At 40.9% G+C, this 19036-nt stretch overlaps 1 protein-coding gene across 3 annotated transcripts in view; it reads left to right on the top strand.

The window, feature by feature from the left end:
• The window catches only part of NEK4 (NIMA related kinase 4), a 51692-nt gene that overhangs the window by 28187 nt on the left and 4469 nt on the right, over window positions 1-19036 (top strand). The window contains exon 15 of one of the 3 annotated variants that reach the window (XM_047096351.1): window positions 11990-12032. The exons of the other annotated variants lie outside the window; for them this stretch is intronic. Coding sequence (XP_046952307.1) covers window positions 11990-12016 — 27 coding nt within the window. The 3' untranslated portion in view covers window positions 12017-12032. The remainder of the gene's footprint in view (window positions 1-11989; window positions 12033-19036) is intronic. 3 annotated transcript variants of the gene reach the window in all.

The following is a 19036-nucleotide window of genomic DNA, read 5'->3' as shown; positions in this document are numbered from 1 at the left end:
GGTTTTGCATTTCCCAGATTGCAACTGATGTTGAGCATCTTTTCATATATTACTTTGCATTTGTATATTTTCTTTGGAGGTATGTCTACTTAGGTTCTTTGCCTATTTTTAAATTGAGTTATTTGTATTTTAATTAATGAGTTATAGGAATTCTCTATATATTCTAGATACAAGTCATATTATCAAATACATGATCTGTGTATATTTTTCCCATTCTGTGGGAATGGGAGAATGTCTTTTTACTTTCTTGATAGTGTTCTTTGAAGCACAAAAATTTTCATTTTTGATGAAGTCCAATTTATTTTTATTTCTTAATGTTTATTTATTTTTGAGAGATGGAGAGAGACAGAGCATGAACAGGGGAGGGGCAGAGAGAGAGGGAGACACAGAATCTGAAACAGGCTCCGGTCTCTGAGCTGTCAGCACAGAGCCCAACGTGGGGCTCAAACTCACAAACCGCGAGATCATGACCTGAGCTGAAGCTGGATACTCAACCGACTGAGCCACCCAGGCACCCCTATTTTTCTTTTGCTACTTGTGTTTTTGGTGTCATCAAAGAATCCTTTGCCAAATCCAAGATCATGTAGGTTTACCTCTATGTTTTCTTCTAAAAGGTTTACAGTTTTAATCTGTGTATTTAGGTCTTTGATGTATTTTGAGTTAATTTTTGTATATTGTATGCAGTAAAGGTCCATCTTCATTCTTATGTATGTGGCTATCTTGTTGTCTGACCTCCATTTCTTGGAAAGACTGTTCTGCCCCCTGGTCAAAAAAGAAACAAGTTGACCATATACACTTGGGCTTATTTTTAGACTCTCAATTCTGCTCCTTTAATCTGTGTCTGCCCTTATGCCAGTACCATACAGTCTTGTTAACTGTTGATTTGTAGTAAGTTTTGAAATCAAGATAGATGAATCCTCCAACTTGGTTATTTTTCAAAATTGTTCTGGCTAAGTCAGAGTGGCCAAAATGAACAAATCAGGAGACTATAGATGCTAGAGAGGATGTGGAGAAACGGGAACCCTCCTGCACTGTTGGTGGGAATGCAAACTGGTACAGCCACTCTGGAAAACAGTGTAGAGGTTCCTCAAAAAATTAAAAATAGACCTACCCCATGACCCAGAGATAGCACTGCTAGGAATTCACTCAAGGGATACAGGAGTACTGATGCATAGGGGCACTTGTACCCCAATGTTTATAGCAGCACTCTCAACAATAGCCAAATTATGGAAAGAGCCTAAATGTCCATCAACTGATGAATGGATAAAGAAATTGTGGTTTATGTACAAAATGGCGTACTACGTGGCAATGAGAAAGAATGAAATATGGCCCTTTGTAGCAACGTGGATGGAACTAGAGAGTGTTATGCTAAGTGAAATAAGCCATACAGAGAAAGACAGACACCATATGTGTTCACTCTTATGTGGATCCTGAGAAACTTAACAGAAACCCATGGGGGAGGGGAAGGAAAAAAAAAAGAGGTTAGAGTGGGAGAGAGCCAAAGCATAAGAGACTCTTAGAAACTGAGAACAAACTGAGGGTTGATGGGGGGTGGGAGGGAGGGGAGGTGGGTGATGGGTATTGAGGAGGGCACCTTTTGGGATGAGCACTGGGTGTTGTATGGAAACCAATTTGACAATAAATTTCATATATTGAAAAAAACAAAAAACAAAATTGTTCTGGCTATTCTGGGTCCCTTATAATTCTATGAATGTTAGAATTTGCTTGTCAATTTCTTCAAAGAAGCCAGCTGGGATTCTTATAGGGATTGCATTGAACCTGCAGATTAGTTTATATAGAGTATTACCATCTTAACAGAGTTAAGACTTCCAGTTCATAAACATGAGGTGATTTTATGTTTATTAAATTTTAGATCTAAATTTCTTTAAACAATGTTTTATAGTTTTCAGAGCATAAGTTTTATACCTCTCATTAAATTTATTCCTGAGTATTTTATTCTTTTTGATCTTAATGGAATTTTCTTATATTTATTTGGGATTGTTTACTGCAAATGCACAGAAATAAATTTGATTTTGGAAATCTTGACCTTGTGTCCTGCAACCTTGCTTAACTTGTTTATTGGGTTTAATACTTTTTTGTGTGTGTGTGTGCACTCCTTGGAATCTTCTCTATATAATATCACATCATCTGTGAATAGAGTTAGTTTTACTTTATAGTCTGGATGTCTTTTACTTCTTTTTCTTGCCTCATTGCCCTGGCTAAAACCTCCAGTACTGTATTGAGTAGAAGTGGTACAAGTGGAGGTCCTTGACTTGTTTCTGATCTAGGAGGGAAAGCATCCAGTCTTTCACCATTAGTTCACTGTGTGTTTTTATAGATACCACTTATCAGCTTGAAGAAGGTTCTTTCTTTTCCTGGTTTGTTGAGTGTTTGTGGTTTTTTTTTTTTTTTTTTTTTTTTAATCATGAAAAGGTATTAGGTTTGTCAGATGCTTTTTATTTCAATGATCATATGGTTTTTGTTTTTAATTCTGTTGATAGGGTGTGTAACATTATTGATTTGGGGATGTTAAACCATCCTTGCATTCCTGAGATAAACCTCATTTGGTCATACTACTACTTCTATGTTACTGGAGTCATGTTTCTAGTATTTTGTTGAAGATTCTTTTGTCATATTCTTACCAGATATTGGTCTTTAGTTTTCTGTGATGTCTTTGGTTGTGTTATCGGGGTAATAATGGCTTCATTGAATGAGTTGGGGAATGTTCCCTCACCTTCTGTTTTTTGAAAGACTTAGTGAGTAATTGGTATTCTTAATTTTTTTGTTGTTTATTTGAGAGAGAGAGAGTTCATTAAAAAAAAATTTTTTTTTAACGTTTATTTTTGAGAGAGACAGAGAGACAGAGTGCGAGCGGGAGAGGGGCAGAGAGAAGGGGAGACACAGAATCTGAAGCAGGCTCCAGTCTCGGAGCTGTCAACACAGAGCCTGGTGCGGGGCTTGAACTCAGAAACTATGAGATCATGACCTGAGCTGAAGTCGGACACTCAATGGAGCCACCCAGGAGCCCCTAGAGAGTTCATTTTTTTAAGATTCTGCATATAAGTGAGATCATACAGTTTTTGTATTTCTCTGTTTGACTTATTTCACTTAGAATAATGCCTTCAGGTTTCATTGATGTTGTTGCAAATGGCACTGTTTTTTTCTCCCTCACTTTTAAAGGACATTTTTGCCAGATAAAAGATTCTTGGTTGACAGTTGGGTTTTTGTGTTGTGTTATTGTTTCACTTTGAAAATACTGCACTACTGTCTTCCGCCCTCCAAAGCTTCTGATGAGAAATCTGATATCATATTGGAGATCCCTTGTATGTGATAAGTTGCTCCTTTATTGCTGCTTTCAAGATTCTCCCTTTCTCTTCAGCTTTCAACAGTTTGATTATAATGTGTCTGGGTAAGAACTATTTGTTTCATCCTAGAGTTCATTGAACTTTCGGATGTTTATATTCATGTCTTTGTTAAAACTTCATACATCTTGGCTATTATTTTTTCAAATCTCTCTTTGTCTTTCTTCCCCTTCTGGGACTCCCACTATACATATATATCTGTCTCTTCAAATCCCCTGAAAGTTGCATCAGCTGGAGGGGGAGAGGTTTGTAACTGTCACTGAGGGCTGCAACAATGGTTGCCTGCTTCTGTGTTTGCAACTCTGTGAGCAGAAGAAGCAATCATCTGTCAGTACACAGACCCCCAGGACTTGGAGGACAAGTTCTTATTGCCTACCCTGGCTCCACAAGCTGTGTGCAGACTGCTCCAGGAACATCTGCCAACCCAGCTGCCTGCTACCAGGCTTGGGGGTGCTAGGAACTGAAATTGACTGAAATTAACCACAATTTACCAGCCTTCCCCTGGAAGTTACAAGTCTTTAATAGACTGCAGAGGTCCAATATAGTTACATCAGGCATTTTGTCAGGGAAGTTTTTGTCCATTTGAGGAGAAGTAGTCCTGGTGCTTTCTCCTCTGCCCGCTTTCATACATATTGTGTAATTACTTTTTAAAAAATTTTTAGTTTTTTTTATTTTTGAGAGAAACACAGAGTGTGAGTGCAGGAGGGGCAGAGAGAGAGGGAGACACAGAATCCAAAGCACGTTTCAGGCTCTGAGTTGTCAGCATAGAGCCTGATGCTGGGCTGGAACTCCCAAACTGCAAGATCATGACCTGAGCCAAAGTCTGACGCTTAACCAACTGAGCCAACCAGGCACCCTGTATTGTATAATTATTTTAAAATCAGTTCCGAGAAGAAAGGAAAAACAATATGCATATATATTAGGTTTTATTTTCATAATTACTCTGAGATGTCATCTGAAATTGGCCCCTGGTAGGAGGAGGGCAGAGAGAGGGGGAAGGAAGAGGCAAACACTCCACATTGGTAGGTGGCAGTTTTAAAAAGGAAGGGAACTTACATATGAGGCTTGTCTTGGGCAGCCACAGGATGAGTAGATCTCCACACCTACCTGCCAAATCTCAGAAGTTCATATATATATATATATATATATATATATATATATATATATATATATGTTATATTAACTGAGTTCAATCACATATACTGTCCAGATGGTCTCAACACCACATCACTATCTCAAGGCTATGCCCTTGGGCAGCCTTTGGGAGTAGGGAAGGCAAATGGAATGTACATCCCAAGGACAGGAGAGGATGGGAACCTCTAGTTGCCAGGATTAGGTTCACAAGTGAACCAGAGGTCACATCCTCTCCATAACCTCCCCTCAAAGTAGTGCTTTTATGTTTCCATGTAAATTAAAATTGTTGTCTAGGGTCTTTTTGATTTCAGCTTGATAAACTACCTTTAGTAGTAGTTCTTTCTTTTTTTTTTTTTTTTAAGTTTTTTAATGTTTATTCATTTTTGAGAGACAGAGACAGAGCAAGAGGGGGCGGGGCAGAGAGAGAGGGAGACACAGAATCCGAAGCAGGCTCCAGGCTCCGAGCTGTCAGCCAGAGCCTGAAGCAGGGCTTGAACCCATGAACCATGAGATCATGACTGAGCTGAAGTTGGATGCCTAACCAAGTGAGCCACCCAGGCAACCCTGCCTTTAGTAGTTCTTGTAAAGTGGTCTGCTAGCCACAAATTCTTCACCAGGGAATGCCTTTACTTCACCTTTTATTTTTGAAAGACAGCTTTACTGGCTATGGGATTCTTCTTGCTTGACAATTTTTTTTCTTTGAACACTTTGAATATAGTATTCCACTGTCCCTTGGTCTCTGTTGTTTATGTTAGCTGTTAATGTTATTTCAGTTCCTTTATAAGTGATACAGTTTTCCTCTTGCCACTTTCATGATTGTTTCCTTGTCTTTGGCTTTTAGCACTTTTGCTTTAATGTGTCTGTGTGTAGATCTCTTTGAGTTGATCCTGCTTGGAGTTCATGGAGATTCCTGGATGTGTAGATCAGTGTTTTTCAATACATTTGGAAGTTTTCAGCCATTATTTCCTTTTTTTTTAGGCATATTTTATTATTTATTTGTTTGTTTGTTTAAATTTATATCCAAGTTAGCATATAGTGCAACCATGATTTCAGGAGTAGATTCCTTAATGCCCCTTACCCATTTAGCCCATCCCCCCTCCCACAACCGCTCCAGCAACCCTCTGTTCTCTATATTTAAGAGTCTCTTATGTTTTGTCCCCCTCCCTGTTTTTATATTATTTTTGCTTCTCTTCCCTTGTTTTCATCTGTTCGTACCTTAAATTCCTCATATGAGTGAAGTTATATGATACTTGTCTTTCTCTGACTGACTAATTTCACTTAGCATAATACCCTCTGGTTCCATCCACGTAGTTGCAAATGGCAAGATTTCATTCTTTTTTTATTTTTTTATATATGTATTTTTAATTTACATCCAAATTAGTTAGCATATAGTGCAACAATGATTTCAGGAGTAGATTCCTTAGTGCCCCTTACCCATTTAGCCCATCCCCCCTCCCACACACCCTCCAGTAACCCTCTGTTTGTTCTCCATATTTGTGAGTCTCTTATGCTTTGTCCCCCTCCCTGTTTTTATATTAGTTTTGTTTCCCTTCCCTTATGTTCATCTGTTTTGTCTCTTAAAGTCCTCATATGAGTGACGTCATATGACTTTTGTCTTTCTCTAATTTCACTTAGCATAATACCCTCCAGTTCCATCCATGTAGTTGCAAATGGCAAGATTTCATTCTTTTTGATTGCTGAGTAATACTCCATTGTGTATGTATATACCACATCTTCTTTATCCATTCATCCTTTGATGGACATTTGGGCTCTTTTCATACTTTGGCTATTGTTGATAGTGCCGCTATAAACATTGGTTGCATGTGTCCCCCTGGATGAATACGTAGTAATGCAATTGCTGGGTCATAGGGTAGTTCTAGTTTTAATTTTTTGAGGAACCTCCATACTGTTTTCCAGAGTGGCTGCACCAGTTTGCATTCCCACCAGCAGTGCAAAAGAGATCCTCTTTCTCTGCATCCTCGCCAACATCTGTTGTTGCCTGAGTTGTTAATGTTAACCATTCTGACAGGTGTGAGGTGGTATCTCATTGTGATTTTGATTTGTATTTCCCTGATGATGAGTGATGTTGAGCATTTTTTCATGTGTCAGTTGGCCATCTGGATGTCTTCTTTGGAGAAGTGTCTATTCATGTCTTTTGCCCATTTCTTCACTGGATTATTTGTTATTTGGGTGTTGAGTTTGATAAGTTCTTTATAGATTTTGGATACTAACCCTTTATCTGATACGTCCTTTGCAAATATCTTCTCCCATTCCGTCAGTTGCCTTTTAATTTTGCCGATTGTTTCCTTCACTGTGCAGAAGCTTTTTATCTTGATGAGGTCCCAATAGGTCATTTTTGCTTTTGTTTCACTTGCCTCCAGAGACGTGTTGAGTAAGAAGTTGCTGTAGTTGAGGTCAAGGAGGTTTTTGCCTGCTTTCTCCTTGAGGATTTTGATGTCTTCCTGTCTTACATTTAGGTCTTTCATCCATTTGGAGTTTATTTTTCTCGTGGTGTAAGAAAGTGGTCCAAGTTCATTTTTCTGCATGTCGCTGTCCAGTTTTCCCAGCACCATTTGCTGAAGAGACTGTCTTTATTCCATTGGATATTCTTTCCTGCTTTGTCAAAGATTTAGTTGGCCATATGTTTGTGGGTCCATTTCTGGGTTCTCTTGTAGCAGGATTCTCACGCAGAGAGTCATGACACTGAGGCTTTTCTTTCCAGGAAGCAACTTTATTCCTGTTGGTACTGCTCAGTTGGGTTCGTACCCAAAGAACTGAGCCCTGAATGCCACCTGGCATACTTTTTTATATATTTTTTACTTCTTTGCCTCCCATATATGGTAACACACAAACATGTAGTCTGATTAAGTGGTCTCATGTTACAAGGTCATGAGGGATGTTGTCATATAGGCCGTATAGCCAGGTTGCCTTGAGATTTTTTTTCTTAGGGAGGGGACCCTACCACCTTCCCCACTTTGATGCTCGGACCCCTCTATTTTGGGTCAAAGAACATCATCTTGATTTAGAGGTTTATATTTTTATAACATCATTATATGAGTGGCCATCCTTTTTTTTTTTTTTTTTTTTTTTTTTAAATTATGGCCTCAGTGAGACTGGAGGCAGACCAGGGGACCCAAGCAAGGTAGGAGGATTAAGCAACCTCCCAGAACTAGGAGGATAATTTTTATGAGACTTTTGAATCCCCTGAAAGTTGAAAACCATCCTCCAAATAACTCCCCGGGGTTTTAACTGTTAAGGTCTGGACAGGGACATGAGCAGTCCTTTTTATTTGACTTGTGATCTCTTCTATGACTTTTTTTCTCATTATCTATCTGTAGGCAGCAGTTGTTTAGGTTAAACTTTTTACAAACTTTTCCCTCAGAAATAAGTAGGTAATCTAAGGCCAAGCGATTTTGATAGACAGCATGGCACATTTTGGTTTGTTCCTTGGCTAGTAGGTTAAGAGCTCTGGCAGTTTTATTGGTTATAATTTTTATAACTGCTTATAGTCTCATTATGTGGTTTATTTGCATGTAAATGGGAGTGCGGTAGCCCTAAGACCCGTCTTCTGGCCAGGTGGCAGGGCTATAATAATGGATTATACACTTGGGAGGCCATTTATCATCCTTTTAATTGCCAGTTTGTAAGGCACGCTTCTTCCTTTGAGTCTCCTGTCCCTATACATTTGAGCTCTCAAATGTTTCTGTCAAGTGGAAACAGGAAGAAAGATGGATGAATAGTTTTCAGCACATATGACCCTGACCAGACTGAGGGAAGTACTATATAGGCTGTCTTTCCACATATCTAGCATAGTCCACCTGGGGCCTGCCATTTGATGGCTGCGTTGATATTGTCTCAGACCTATCAGAGGTGAGAGAAGTTAAACAACGGGTGGGGATCTGATCTGGCTCAAGGTGGTCTGGGGTCCCCCACCATTGGGTTTTCTGGGCAGTTGAGTTATAAAATCTTTGGCCTAGGCATGTTAAGTTTTTAACAGAGACGATGATGAACTTTTTCCCCACTAGGCAAGATAGTTTTTCCCAGTAATTGAGCTTTTGAGAGCCAAACCCTGGTAGTAGGACTGGGGTATGTTGTTTTACTATAAAGTTTGTGGGAATCTAATTTTTTAGTCTCTTATGGCCATTGTTTCCCCATGTTGGTACCAATGAAGTATCCTATCCACAAAAGGAAGGTGAGTATTAACAGAAACCTCTCACATTTCCAGCTGGCTGGGGTGGCCTTGGACAATCCTATGGCAAAGAGTAGAGCAAGAATCACAATAATAGTGAGAAACAAGGCATGACAGTGCATCACAGTACGGAAACATAGAAAATAAGGACAGTCTTTTGTTTCATCGGACCATCGATTCCTCAAGCTTCTGCCGTGCCTACGTTAGTCAGCTTTTGGAGTGACTAAAGCAGGGTTGTAGTCTCTTGGAGCCTCTGGAATTGCGGATTGCTTTTTTCATATGGTCAGCTTGCATAGCATTGGTGGATTAGGAATGCACTCCCAGTTTTGAGATGCTGGCTTCATTCTGCTTGTGGTGAATCCAAGGACCCACTTCAGCTACCTTTACTGCAGTAGGGGTGGACAAAACGACAGTGAACGAGCCCCTGCAGAGGGGTTTTAGGGGCTGGACATTCCACTCCTTTATCTATATTGCATCTCCTGGTTTAAAGGGGTGAGCATCTGTGGTCAGATTCACAGGGAATCGTTCCCTGACCCAGTGGTGTAAGGTGGTTAGGGTAAAGCCAAGGGCCTGCATCTGTTGTCTTAGAGTTAGATTGCCTATCTCATTTAGATCCCCCCTTATGCCCTTGATAATGGGGGGAAGGCACCCAAAAAGGATTTTATAAAGGGAGAACCCCATCTACTTCTTTAGCCTCCCACTTGCAGCTGTAGTCTGCTTTCTGAAGTTTCCCTATCTCTCCCTGCCTAATGTTAACCCTTTCCCTATTTATTTCTCCCCCAGAATAGGGCCTGTACCTGCTGTTAGGAAACAGGGACGATGACCGTTCTAGCTTTTTTAAGCTGATAAGAGACAGTGTGGGGGTACAGCAGTTAGAGTCTACCCCAGGGTCGGTCAAGTAGCCCACAGTATGGTTCTATAGGAAGGCTGGCAGGCATGAGGTGGCATAATTATTAGCAGACACAAAGAGAAGAACACAAAGTAAAGATTATACTGACCAACAAGGTGGCATCTTAAGATAATGTCTACAGTTTCCAAACCTGTCAAACAACCTAGGAGAGACTCTGACTTTGTAAACAACATATGTCAGGGAATCTCTCATGACCCAGGTGATGGAAGAGCAGGAGTAATAAGTAATCAATGGTGGCTCTATTTCCAAGAGTTTGGCCCTAATTTAATTAAAAAAAAATTTTAAATCATCTACTACTTGTGAGGTGTTATTTAGAGTTTTGCTGAGTATAAGCAGACGGTCTGATTTATTTTGAGGTATAAAACTTTTTTTTTTAATGTATATTTATTTCTGAGACAGAGAGAGACAGAGCATGAGTGGGGGAGGGGCAGAGGGAGGGAGACACAGAATCTGAAGCAGGCTCCAGGCTCTGAGCTGTCAGCACAGAGCCCGACACAGGGTTCGAACTCACAGACTGTGAGATCACAACCTGAGCCGAAGCCAGACACTCAACAGAGTGAGCCACCCAGGCGCCTGAGGTATAAAACTTTTTTAAGAGCCAGGAGTTCTACTAGAGAAAGAGTCAAAGCAGCCATTTACCATTATTAATTTGCAAAATTTTAGGTAAGCCAAAAGTGGGTATTATTTTATAAAGCAAATGTTTTATTGCTTTTTGTGCCTTTTTTGCCTTGCAGAAGAAGGCCTTTACTCAATTAGTGAAAGTATCAATCCATACCCACAGATGTTGGAATTCCTTTGACTTTGGCATATGAGTGAAACCTAATTGTTAGTCTTTCCTGGATAGCCTCCAGTTCCTTGATTGCCTGGGAGAGCAAGTTTGTGGTTGAAAGGATTGTTTTTAAGACATACTTCACAGGCTGATACTACTTTCAGAACTCTCTTTGACAAATTTTTTTCCCAGTAAACATCCTTTGGGTCATTTGATAAGTTTTGCCCCTCCCTAAATGAAAGGCCTGATCCTGTGTTTTAATGATCTTTTATTTCTGTGAGCTTGGTAATAGTAATTGCTTTGCTCTGTTGTAACCAAGGGCTGGAGACGGTATCTAGGAGTCAGACCCCAGTTTATTTATTTATTTTTTTGGGAGTCTCCTTTAATAATTGATATAGTAGGCAAACTATTTTTCTGAACCCTGGTATCTACAGTCTACCATATCCAGTAATTTCCAACAACTCACATAATTGTTTACCCGTCCTGGAGTTGGTAGCACCATAGTCTCTATTTTAGTTATAATGTCCCTTTCTAGCAAGGGAGTAAGACTCTCTGGCATTATCAGGAAAGAATGAGAAAAAAAATTAGGTTTCCCCACATACATCCCAGGGGCTGAGAGAAAAATTTAGTTAGCAGTTTTCCGGAGATACCTCTAATCGTCATGCTGCGTTTGGATAGTTGGCCTGGAGTGGAAAGGAGGTCAGAAAAGGTAGCTCTGGTGTTAAGAAGGAAATCAACCAGTTTTCTTTCTGTATTTACCTGAGTTACCCGAGGCTCTGGGTTTCTGATAGACAGTTTGTTTAGGGGAGCCACCATGAAGAGCCCCAGACTCCAGTTAGTCCCTTCCAGGGACATTGGTTATCTGAGCCCTCACAGATAGAGGTCCCCGAGGGCCTACAGATCTCCAGTGATTGTCTCCACAGAAGGGGCATGGCTTATGGGGTTTTCATTTTGGTTGTCCCCTCTAAGGACATTCTCATCATTTTAGTGCTCTGAATGGCCATATAAATGGCACTTGGTGCCAGGACCTCGGGAAGTCTGGTCTGACGTAGTACGGAAGGCCACAACTAAGGCCTCAGATTTTTTTTTTTTAAGCCTCCTTTTCTGTTTTTTTTTTTTGTTTTGTGTTTTGTTTTGTTTTGTTTTGTTAATTTTGGTTGTAATATACTCAATTGGCAACTTGTAAGAGTTCCTCCAGGGTCCCTTCAAGGCCAACAGCCAATTTTTGCATTTTCTCTGAATATCTAGGGCTGATTGAGTGACAAATTTGTCCTTTCAAACCATCTCAGCCTTAGGGGTGTCAGGGGAGATAGCCATATATTTAGTGAGAGCCTTCCTCAACCTCTCCAGGAATGCCATCGGGCTCTCATTTTGTGTTTGTAAAATAGTGGCTAATTTAGCATAATTTAAGGGCTAAATCTTAGATTTCCTTAGTTTTTTTTTCAAAAAATCTGTCACTAAGAGTCTGATTTAACAAAAGCATTACATCTTTCCAGTTCAACTCAAAAACATACATAATGTTCTGAAAAGCCCTTATATACTTATCTGATCAGAAAATTTACCTAGATCTCCTTTTATCTGTCTTAAATCTTGTAATATAAAGGTTTTTTCTTCTGGCATTCTAGCTTCTTGTAAGGCAAACATGCCTGTGAGGAGGGCCTGGATAAGGTGAGTAGCAGCGAGCAGAATTGTGTGTGTGTGTGTGTGTATATATATATATATTTTTTTATTTATTTATTTATTTATTTATTTATTTATTTATTTATTTATTTAATAGATTGAGGACCCAAGGAGAAGGAGGTTGAGGTGAAAGAACTCCCTTCCTCCTTCTCTAGGTCTGTTTTAGATACAGGTAAGGGGCCCTTAATTACTTCCCCCCCACTGATTGCTGGACTTCAGAAAGGGTTGCCATTAAATTAGGATCCACCTTACATTGCTTACACATATCTCGATTTTTTTTCTTAAGGCCCAAAAACAATGAACATAGGGGAATTCTCCCCATTTCCCTTCACATTTGCAAAACAAGTCCAATTGTAGGATAGTATTGTCATTGATATTTCCCTTTGGGGGCCAGGTTCCCTCTTCCAATTTGTATTGGGGCCAAACCTTTGTGCAAAAGAAAATGAATCATAATGCATTCCAAAGAAGTAATGGCCTTGGTTGGGGAATTAACCATCTATAGGAAAAAGGAAGAAAGTTGTCCCTTATCTCAATTTCCTATAGCTGGCCAGGAGAAACCTCATCTCCTGTCCCTGCATTTTGGCTGGCTCTGCGGCTGGCAGCCAAAAGCCCTGCCAGTCTCACGAGGTGCTAATAGTCATTCTTACCCAGGCTTGACCCCACCTCCAAGAGCTGACCTGGTCTTTCCTGTTTTTTTCTTACCCCTCCATTTTCTGCCTGCAGGACCTTGGGTATGGACTGTGACCAAGCAAGACTTTCCTGGTTGTTGTAGGATGCACTCATTTTATTTTGGCCCAACAGTAACTTCCATATTGATCATTGGCCATTGAGGGAGGGGGTTAAAGGGCCAAAGTCAAGGTCTATTCCCCTTTTTCAACAATGCTCACATAAATATGTTTCAGCCGTGTGGATATCCATTTTTGGCATACAGTGGGCTAAGTGTAGTAAAATGGCTCCCACGTACCTTAGTAAAAGCCCTTCATCACCCATCCCTCATACGGCAGAGGCATCCAGTCCTCTGCTGAACAGGAACAACAGAAATGTGGAGGATTTGGAGGCTGGCACCAAGGGTATTGCTATTATTTTCTCGGCCTTTGGGTCAAAAGAGGAGGAGTTTAATCTTAACCCAATGTACTTTTAAAATCCATTTATTTTAACCTTAGTCCATCCTGACCACACATAAAATTTCTTTTTAAAGGTTTTCCTTCATGAAAATTTCTGCAACTTTTCTTTACATTTAGATTTTGTCCAAGCCATTTTCCTCCAAATAACCAGTCCCATTTAGAACAAAATTACTTTCTTTTACCTTCAACAAAAATATATTTCCATTTCTTATATCTTTCTTTCATGTCTCCTACTTTTCTACATACAGAGTTGCTTGTCTTATTTTTATTAGTTTTAACTACATTTAGTAGAATTTTACCTCTTAGAAACCTTAGTCTCCAGTGAAAACTAAGTAGTAACCAATTGTGAACTTTATGTTATATCTGAATGTTTTTAGATGGCAAAATTATGAATCCATTAAGGATAAAGCATGTTTTCCCATAGATCCAAATGTCTGGAGTTTCTCTGCAACAAGTCAGAAGCACAAACCTACATCTAGTAATTAGTGCTTTAGCCTCTTATCTCTTTAGATATCCAATGAATTCAATCTCAATTTATCATGCAAGCCAAACTTTAACGTTTTAGGTTACCAAAGACTTTGAAAGCTATCTTAACAATTACCCGTGAAAGCTTTGAGACAGACAAAATTAACCATCATTTTAAGTCACCTTTTTGCTGACAAATTGCAACAGAGATAAAAGAGCTTATTTGACCTTTAGAAAACAGTTTTATATGTTTAATGCTGATAACTCTAAAGACATGTCTATTTTAAACCAAAAAACTTAAATCCATTTAAATACCAAATGTGTTCCATCTGTGTCCATTTAAAAGTTAATCAATTTTCCCCCCTTGTCTATTTGTATCTGGGGCACCAGTGGGGAAATCTGAAGTGGGTGGTCTTCACTCCACAACCTCTAGGGTGGGAGGAGGAGCTGATGGTGCCTGAGGCATTGAGGAGCCAGTTATGCCGGCCACCCCTAAAGTGGTACAGAAAAGAAGGCGGGGGAGGGAAGGCAGAAGAGGAGAGGTGCCAGCAAAAGGCAGAGAAAGAGAATTCCCAGTTTTAACTCTTGTCAACTCAGACAGAGGAGCAGACTCCAGGTTTGTTTTGTTTTGTTTTGTTTTGTTTTGTTTTGTTTTCCACCAGTGGAATTGGTGTCAAGTCCGTGTCAGTCTGGAGAAGACAGGGAATTTCCCTGAAACAAAAGGAGTTTCGGCAGCTGCTTGGGAATATTCCTTGAAGTCCCTGTTCTGAGGTAGAATAACCAGAGACGGTTGGCTCTAATTATCATAGTCATTAACCCAGGAAATGAATGAGAGACAAGTCCCCACACACAGTCACACGGCGACTCCACAATCTGCTACCCAGTGCCTTAGAGTTGCAGCTTTGTTCCTCACCCCTTGTGGAACTACTAGGGCAACTCTGGGAGGTGATCAGGCTCCCCTTCTGCCTCTTGGGGGCAGGTGTGCCAAAACGAACCCAGGTTCTTACCAGTCTGCCGGGTGGCACTCCCTGAGCTGGTGTCTGGGCCTCACAAGTTCCATTGGGGCACACGGGGTCCTCGCCCTGGCATGCTGGGAGGGCTAATCTCCTGCAGATCAAGCGGTCTGCTGGCACCAGGCAAGGCTGCCTCTCCCGGCATTCCGAGGTTCATATCCCTGGTGGCAAAGGAGGAGGAAATGAACTGTCTCTGAATCCTGGACAAGCCCCCAAGTAATGTAGCAGGATTCTCGCACAGAGTCGTGACACCAAGGCTTTTCTTTCCAGGAAGCAACTTTATTCCTGCCAGCACCACTCAGTTGGGTTCCCAAAGAACTGAGCCCCGAATGCCACATGCTGTGGGTTTTTATATATTTTTTGCTTCCTTGTCTCCCATATATGGTAACACACAAATATGTAGTCTGATTAAGTGGTCTCATGTTACAAGATTGTGAGGGATGTTGTCACATACGCATATAGCCAGGTTACCTTGAGGTTTTTTTCTTTCCTGAGGGAAGGGACCCTACCACACTCTATTCTGTCCCATTGATCTGAGTGTCTGTTTTTGTGCCAGTACCATACTGTGTTTTGATGATTACAGCTTTGTAATACAGCTTGAAGTCCGGGATTGTCATGCCTGCAGCTTTGGTTTTCTTTTTCAAGATTTGGCTTTGGCTATTTGGGGTCTTTTCTGGTTCCATACAAGTTTTAGGATTGTTTGTTCTAGCTCTGTGAAGATTGCTGGTGTTATTTTGATAGGGATTGCTCAGCCATTATTTCTTTAATTAATTTTTCTGCTCCTTTCTTGCTCTTCTCCTTCTTTTTTTTTTTTTTTTTTTAAATGTTTTTATTTATTTTTGAAGGAGAGAGAGACCAAGCGTGAGCAGGGGAGGAGCAGAGAGAGAGGGAGGCATAGAATTTGAAGCAGGCTCCAGGCTCCGAGCTGTCAGCCCAGAGCCCGATGCGGGGCTTGAACTCCCGAACTGGGAGATCATGACCTGAGCCGAAGTCGGATGCTTAGCCGACTGAGCCACCCCGGCACCCCTCGCTCTTCTCCTTCTGATGGTCCCATTATACATGTGTTGGTGTGTTGAGTGAAGTCCCACTTTTCTCTGAAGTGATATTCACTTCATTTTCTTTTCTCCCTGTTCTTTGATTATATAATCAAAGAATTATATATTGATCTATCAATCTATAATGTGAATTATATATCGATACTATATATTATCAATTATATATTGATCTATCTCCAGCCTGCTTACTTTTCTTTCTGCCAGTTCAAATAAACTGTTGAGCCCCTCTTGAGTTTTTCATTTGTCATTATACTTTTCCATTCCAGAATTTCCACTTAGCTCTTCTTACGACTACTTTAATCATAGTTTTCTTTAGTTCTGTGAACATGTTTCTGATGATATCTTTGCTTGTTAACTCTAATATCTGGTTACTCTCCCAGGTAGTGCCTCTCTTGCCTTCTTTTTTCCCCCAGTGTATGTGTCTTAGAACTGTCTATTGAAAACTGGACATTTCAGAAAGTATATTGTACAAGTCTGGGCACTGGCCTCCCCAGGGAGGAGAGTTGCTATTATTATTTGCTTCTTTAGTGATTGGCTGAATTTTTTAGTAAAGTCTATTTTATCCCTTCTTCATGTCTCCACAATGTAAATCTGATGTTGCCTCTCAGCTGGCAAGGCCTTGGTTGTATCCACAGCCACCTTGGGACGATGGTGGGTTTTGCAGAACTCTTTTGACTCTCCCTTGTCCTTCCCTTAGGTGTTAAGGTTTTTTAGTTGCTAATTGATGGCTCTCCTGTTTCCAACAATGTCCTGGGGCACACATTGCTCCACAAACTGATCCAGTAAAATTTGGGATTCTTTGAAGGGATAGTTCCCAGGGTCAGTGTTTGAAATTTGTTTTGACCCCAGGGTGGGGGGCGGGGTGGGGGTGGGGGTGGGGGAGGGTTCCTCCCAGCTTCATAGTTGTCTCCATCAAAGTAGGCTGCCCACAGTTTAGCCTATACACCCAGTGACTCTACCAGTCTCCTCCTAGTTGCCATTCACCACTACTTCCAGTTTTTGAGAGCACTTGTAGGCTTGAGTTTTTCCACTCTGTTCTAAATGAGGTCAGTCCATTAAGGAAAAGTTTTGGTGCTCTTTTAGGTCTTGCTTCTCACCCCAGGAAAAATCTCTGAACACAGCTGGGAGCAAAGACAATAGCATACTTGTCTATGAGTGATACCCCTACTTTAGAAGCTCAGTGGTGGGGAGGGCTGGTCTTCTTGGCATGCTTCACCTGAGCATGGGATTTTCACTTTATGGTCTGGGGCAAAGGTGATTGGGGCCCCAGTATTTTCATTGGCCTTGCTCCCAAGGTACAGCCTCCATCCTACAAGTCTAACCTGGTATAAAAAGGAAATTCCCACATCTTGGCTGCACTCTCTCAAAATGTATCCTTAACCACAGATGTGGGGGGGCAGGATGAGATATGATGTCCTGCCCCTCCCAAGAAGATTGCCTTTGGACTAGGAGCTGATGGAAAGGGAACCCTGTGTTGTTGGCTACAGTTTGGTGTAGAGTTTTTGTCTCACTCAGCTGGGACTGGGGAGGGAGGCCTTTGATCTTAGCTTAGATACCACCCACTCTCACTGTTCTTAATGGGTTTTAGTAGATTTTCTTGAGAAAAAAAAAAAAAAGTGTCTTTATTTGCTGTATGCCCTCAGGACCGCTTCCAGAGACTTTAAATGGTTAGTTTAGAAAATAATTTTCACCAGTTTCAGTGAGGAGGGGGTCTTCAGAGCTCCTCAAGCCATCATGCCAGATGTGGAACCAATTGGGATTGTATTTGTTATGTCTCATCTAATCTGGGACAGTTAGGACATTTTTGAAGAGTATCGGCCATGTTTTATAAAATGACCCTCCGTTTGGATTTGATGTGTTTCCTGTTAAATAGATTCAGATTCTGTATTTTTGGCAGGAATACCACAAAAGTGATATTGTGTCCTTCTCTGTGCACTGGATAGGAGGTGTGTGACATCTGTTTAACATATTGTTAGGTGTTATTTTAATTCCAGGCATATATTGAGTGTCACATTGTATGTATTTTTTTATTATTAGATTGAAATTTCTGTTTTAATTGGCTATTTGTATTAATTTGTAAATGCCTTTGCTGAATTATCTATGGGATTGATTTTGTTGTTTTACTAATTCTAATGTTCTAATATTACGTGTTTTACTGGTTCTAAGAGCTCTATTTTTTTTTTTCAACGTTTTTATTTATTTTTTGGGACAGAGAAAGACAGAGCATGAATTGGGGAGGGGCAGAGAGAGAGGGAGACACAGAATCGGAAACAGGCTCCAGGCTCTGAGCCATCAGCCCAGAGCCTGACGCGGGGCTCGAACTCACGGACCGCGAGATCGTGACCTGGCTGAAGTCGGACGCTTAACCGACTGCGCCACCCAGGCGCCCCATCTATTTTTTTTTTTTAAATAGGGAAACTCTATGCTGTTTAAAGTTTGATTTCTTGAGAGAGAGTGGGGGAGAGGGACAGAGAGAGAGGGAGAGAGAGAATTCCAAGCAGGCTCCACACTGTCAATGCAGAGCTCAACACAGGGCTCAATCCCACAAACTATGAGATCATGAGCTAAGGTGAAACCAAGAGTCAGATGCTTAACGGACTGAGCCACCTAGGCACCCCCAAGGGCTCTATATTATATTAATGGTATTAATTCTTTGGCATGTATTTGCAAATTTTCCCCAGTGTATTGTTTGTTCTTTAACATCTCATGACAATTTTTTGACATCTTGAAGTTTCAAATGTTTTTTTTTTTTTTTTTTTAATTTTTTTTTTTTCAACGTTTATTTATTTTTGGGACAGAGAGAGACAGAGGATGAACGGGGGAGGGGCAGAGAGAGAGGGAGACACAGAATCGGAAACAGGCTCCAGGCTCTGAGCCATCAGCCCAGAGCCCGACGCGGGGCTCGAACTCCCGGACCGCGAGATCGTGACCTGGCTGAAGTCGGACGCTTAACCGACTGCGCCACCCAGGCGCCCCTCAAATGTTTTTTAAATGATAGCATTTTCCCATGTGGTTTCCACCTCTGGTATCATGCTTAGAAAAGTCCTTCTTGGGACACCTGGGTGGCTTGGTCGGTTGGGCCGCTGACTTCAGCTCAGGTCACGATCTCAGTTTGTGAGTTCAAGGCCCATGTTGGGCTCTGTGCTGACAGCTTGGAGCCTGGAGCCAGCTTCTGATTCTGTGTCTCCCTCTCTCTCCCCCTCCACCACTCACGCTCTCTCAAAAATAAACATTAAAAAAAAATTTTTTTTTTAAAGAAAAGCCCTTCTTTTTTCTTGAAAAGCCTTTCTTCTAAAATTGCAAAAAATATTTTTTCTACTACATACTGATTTTCT

The sequence above is a fragment of the Lynx rufus genome, unplaced genomic scaffold (genome assembly GCF_022079265.1).
Source record: "Lynx rufus isolate CCGP_SWC_20201006 ecotype Redwood Valley unplaced genomic scaffold, mLynRuf1.p SCAF_4, whole genome shotgun sequence".
Classification (NCBI taxonomy): domain Eukaryota; kingdom Metazoa; phylum Chordata; class Mammalia; order Carnivora; family Felidae; genus Lynx; species Lynx rufus.
The sequence above is the reverse complement of the archived record's forward strand: the minus strand, read 5'-3'. Positions and strand labels throughout refer to the sequence as shown.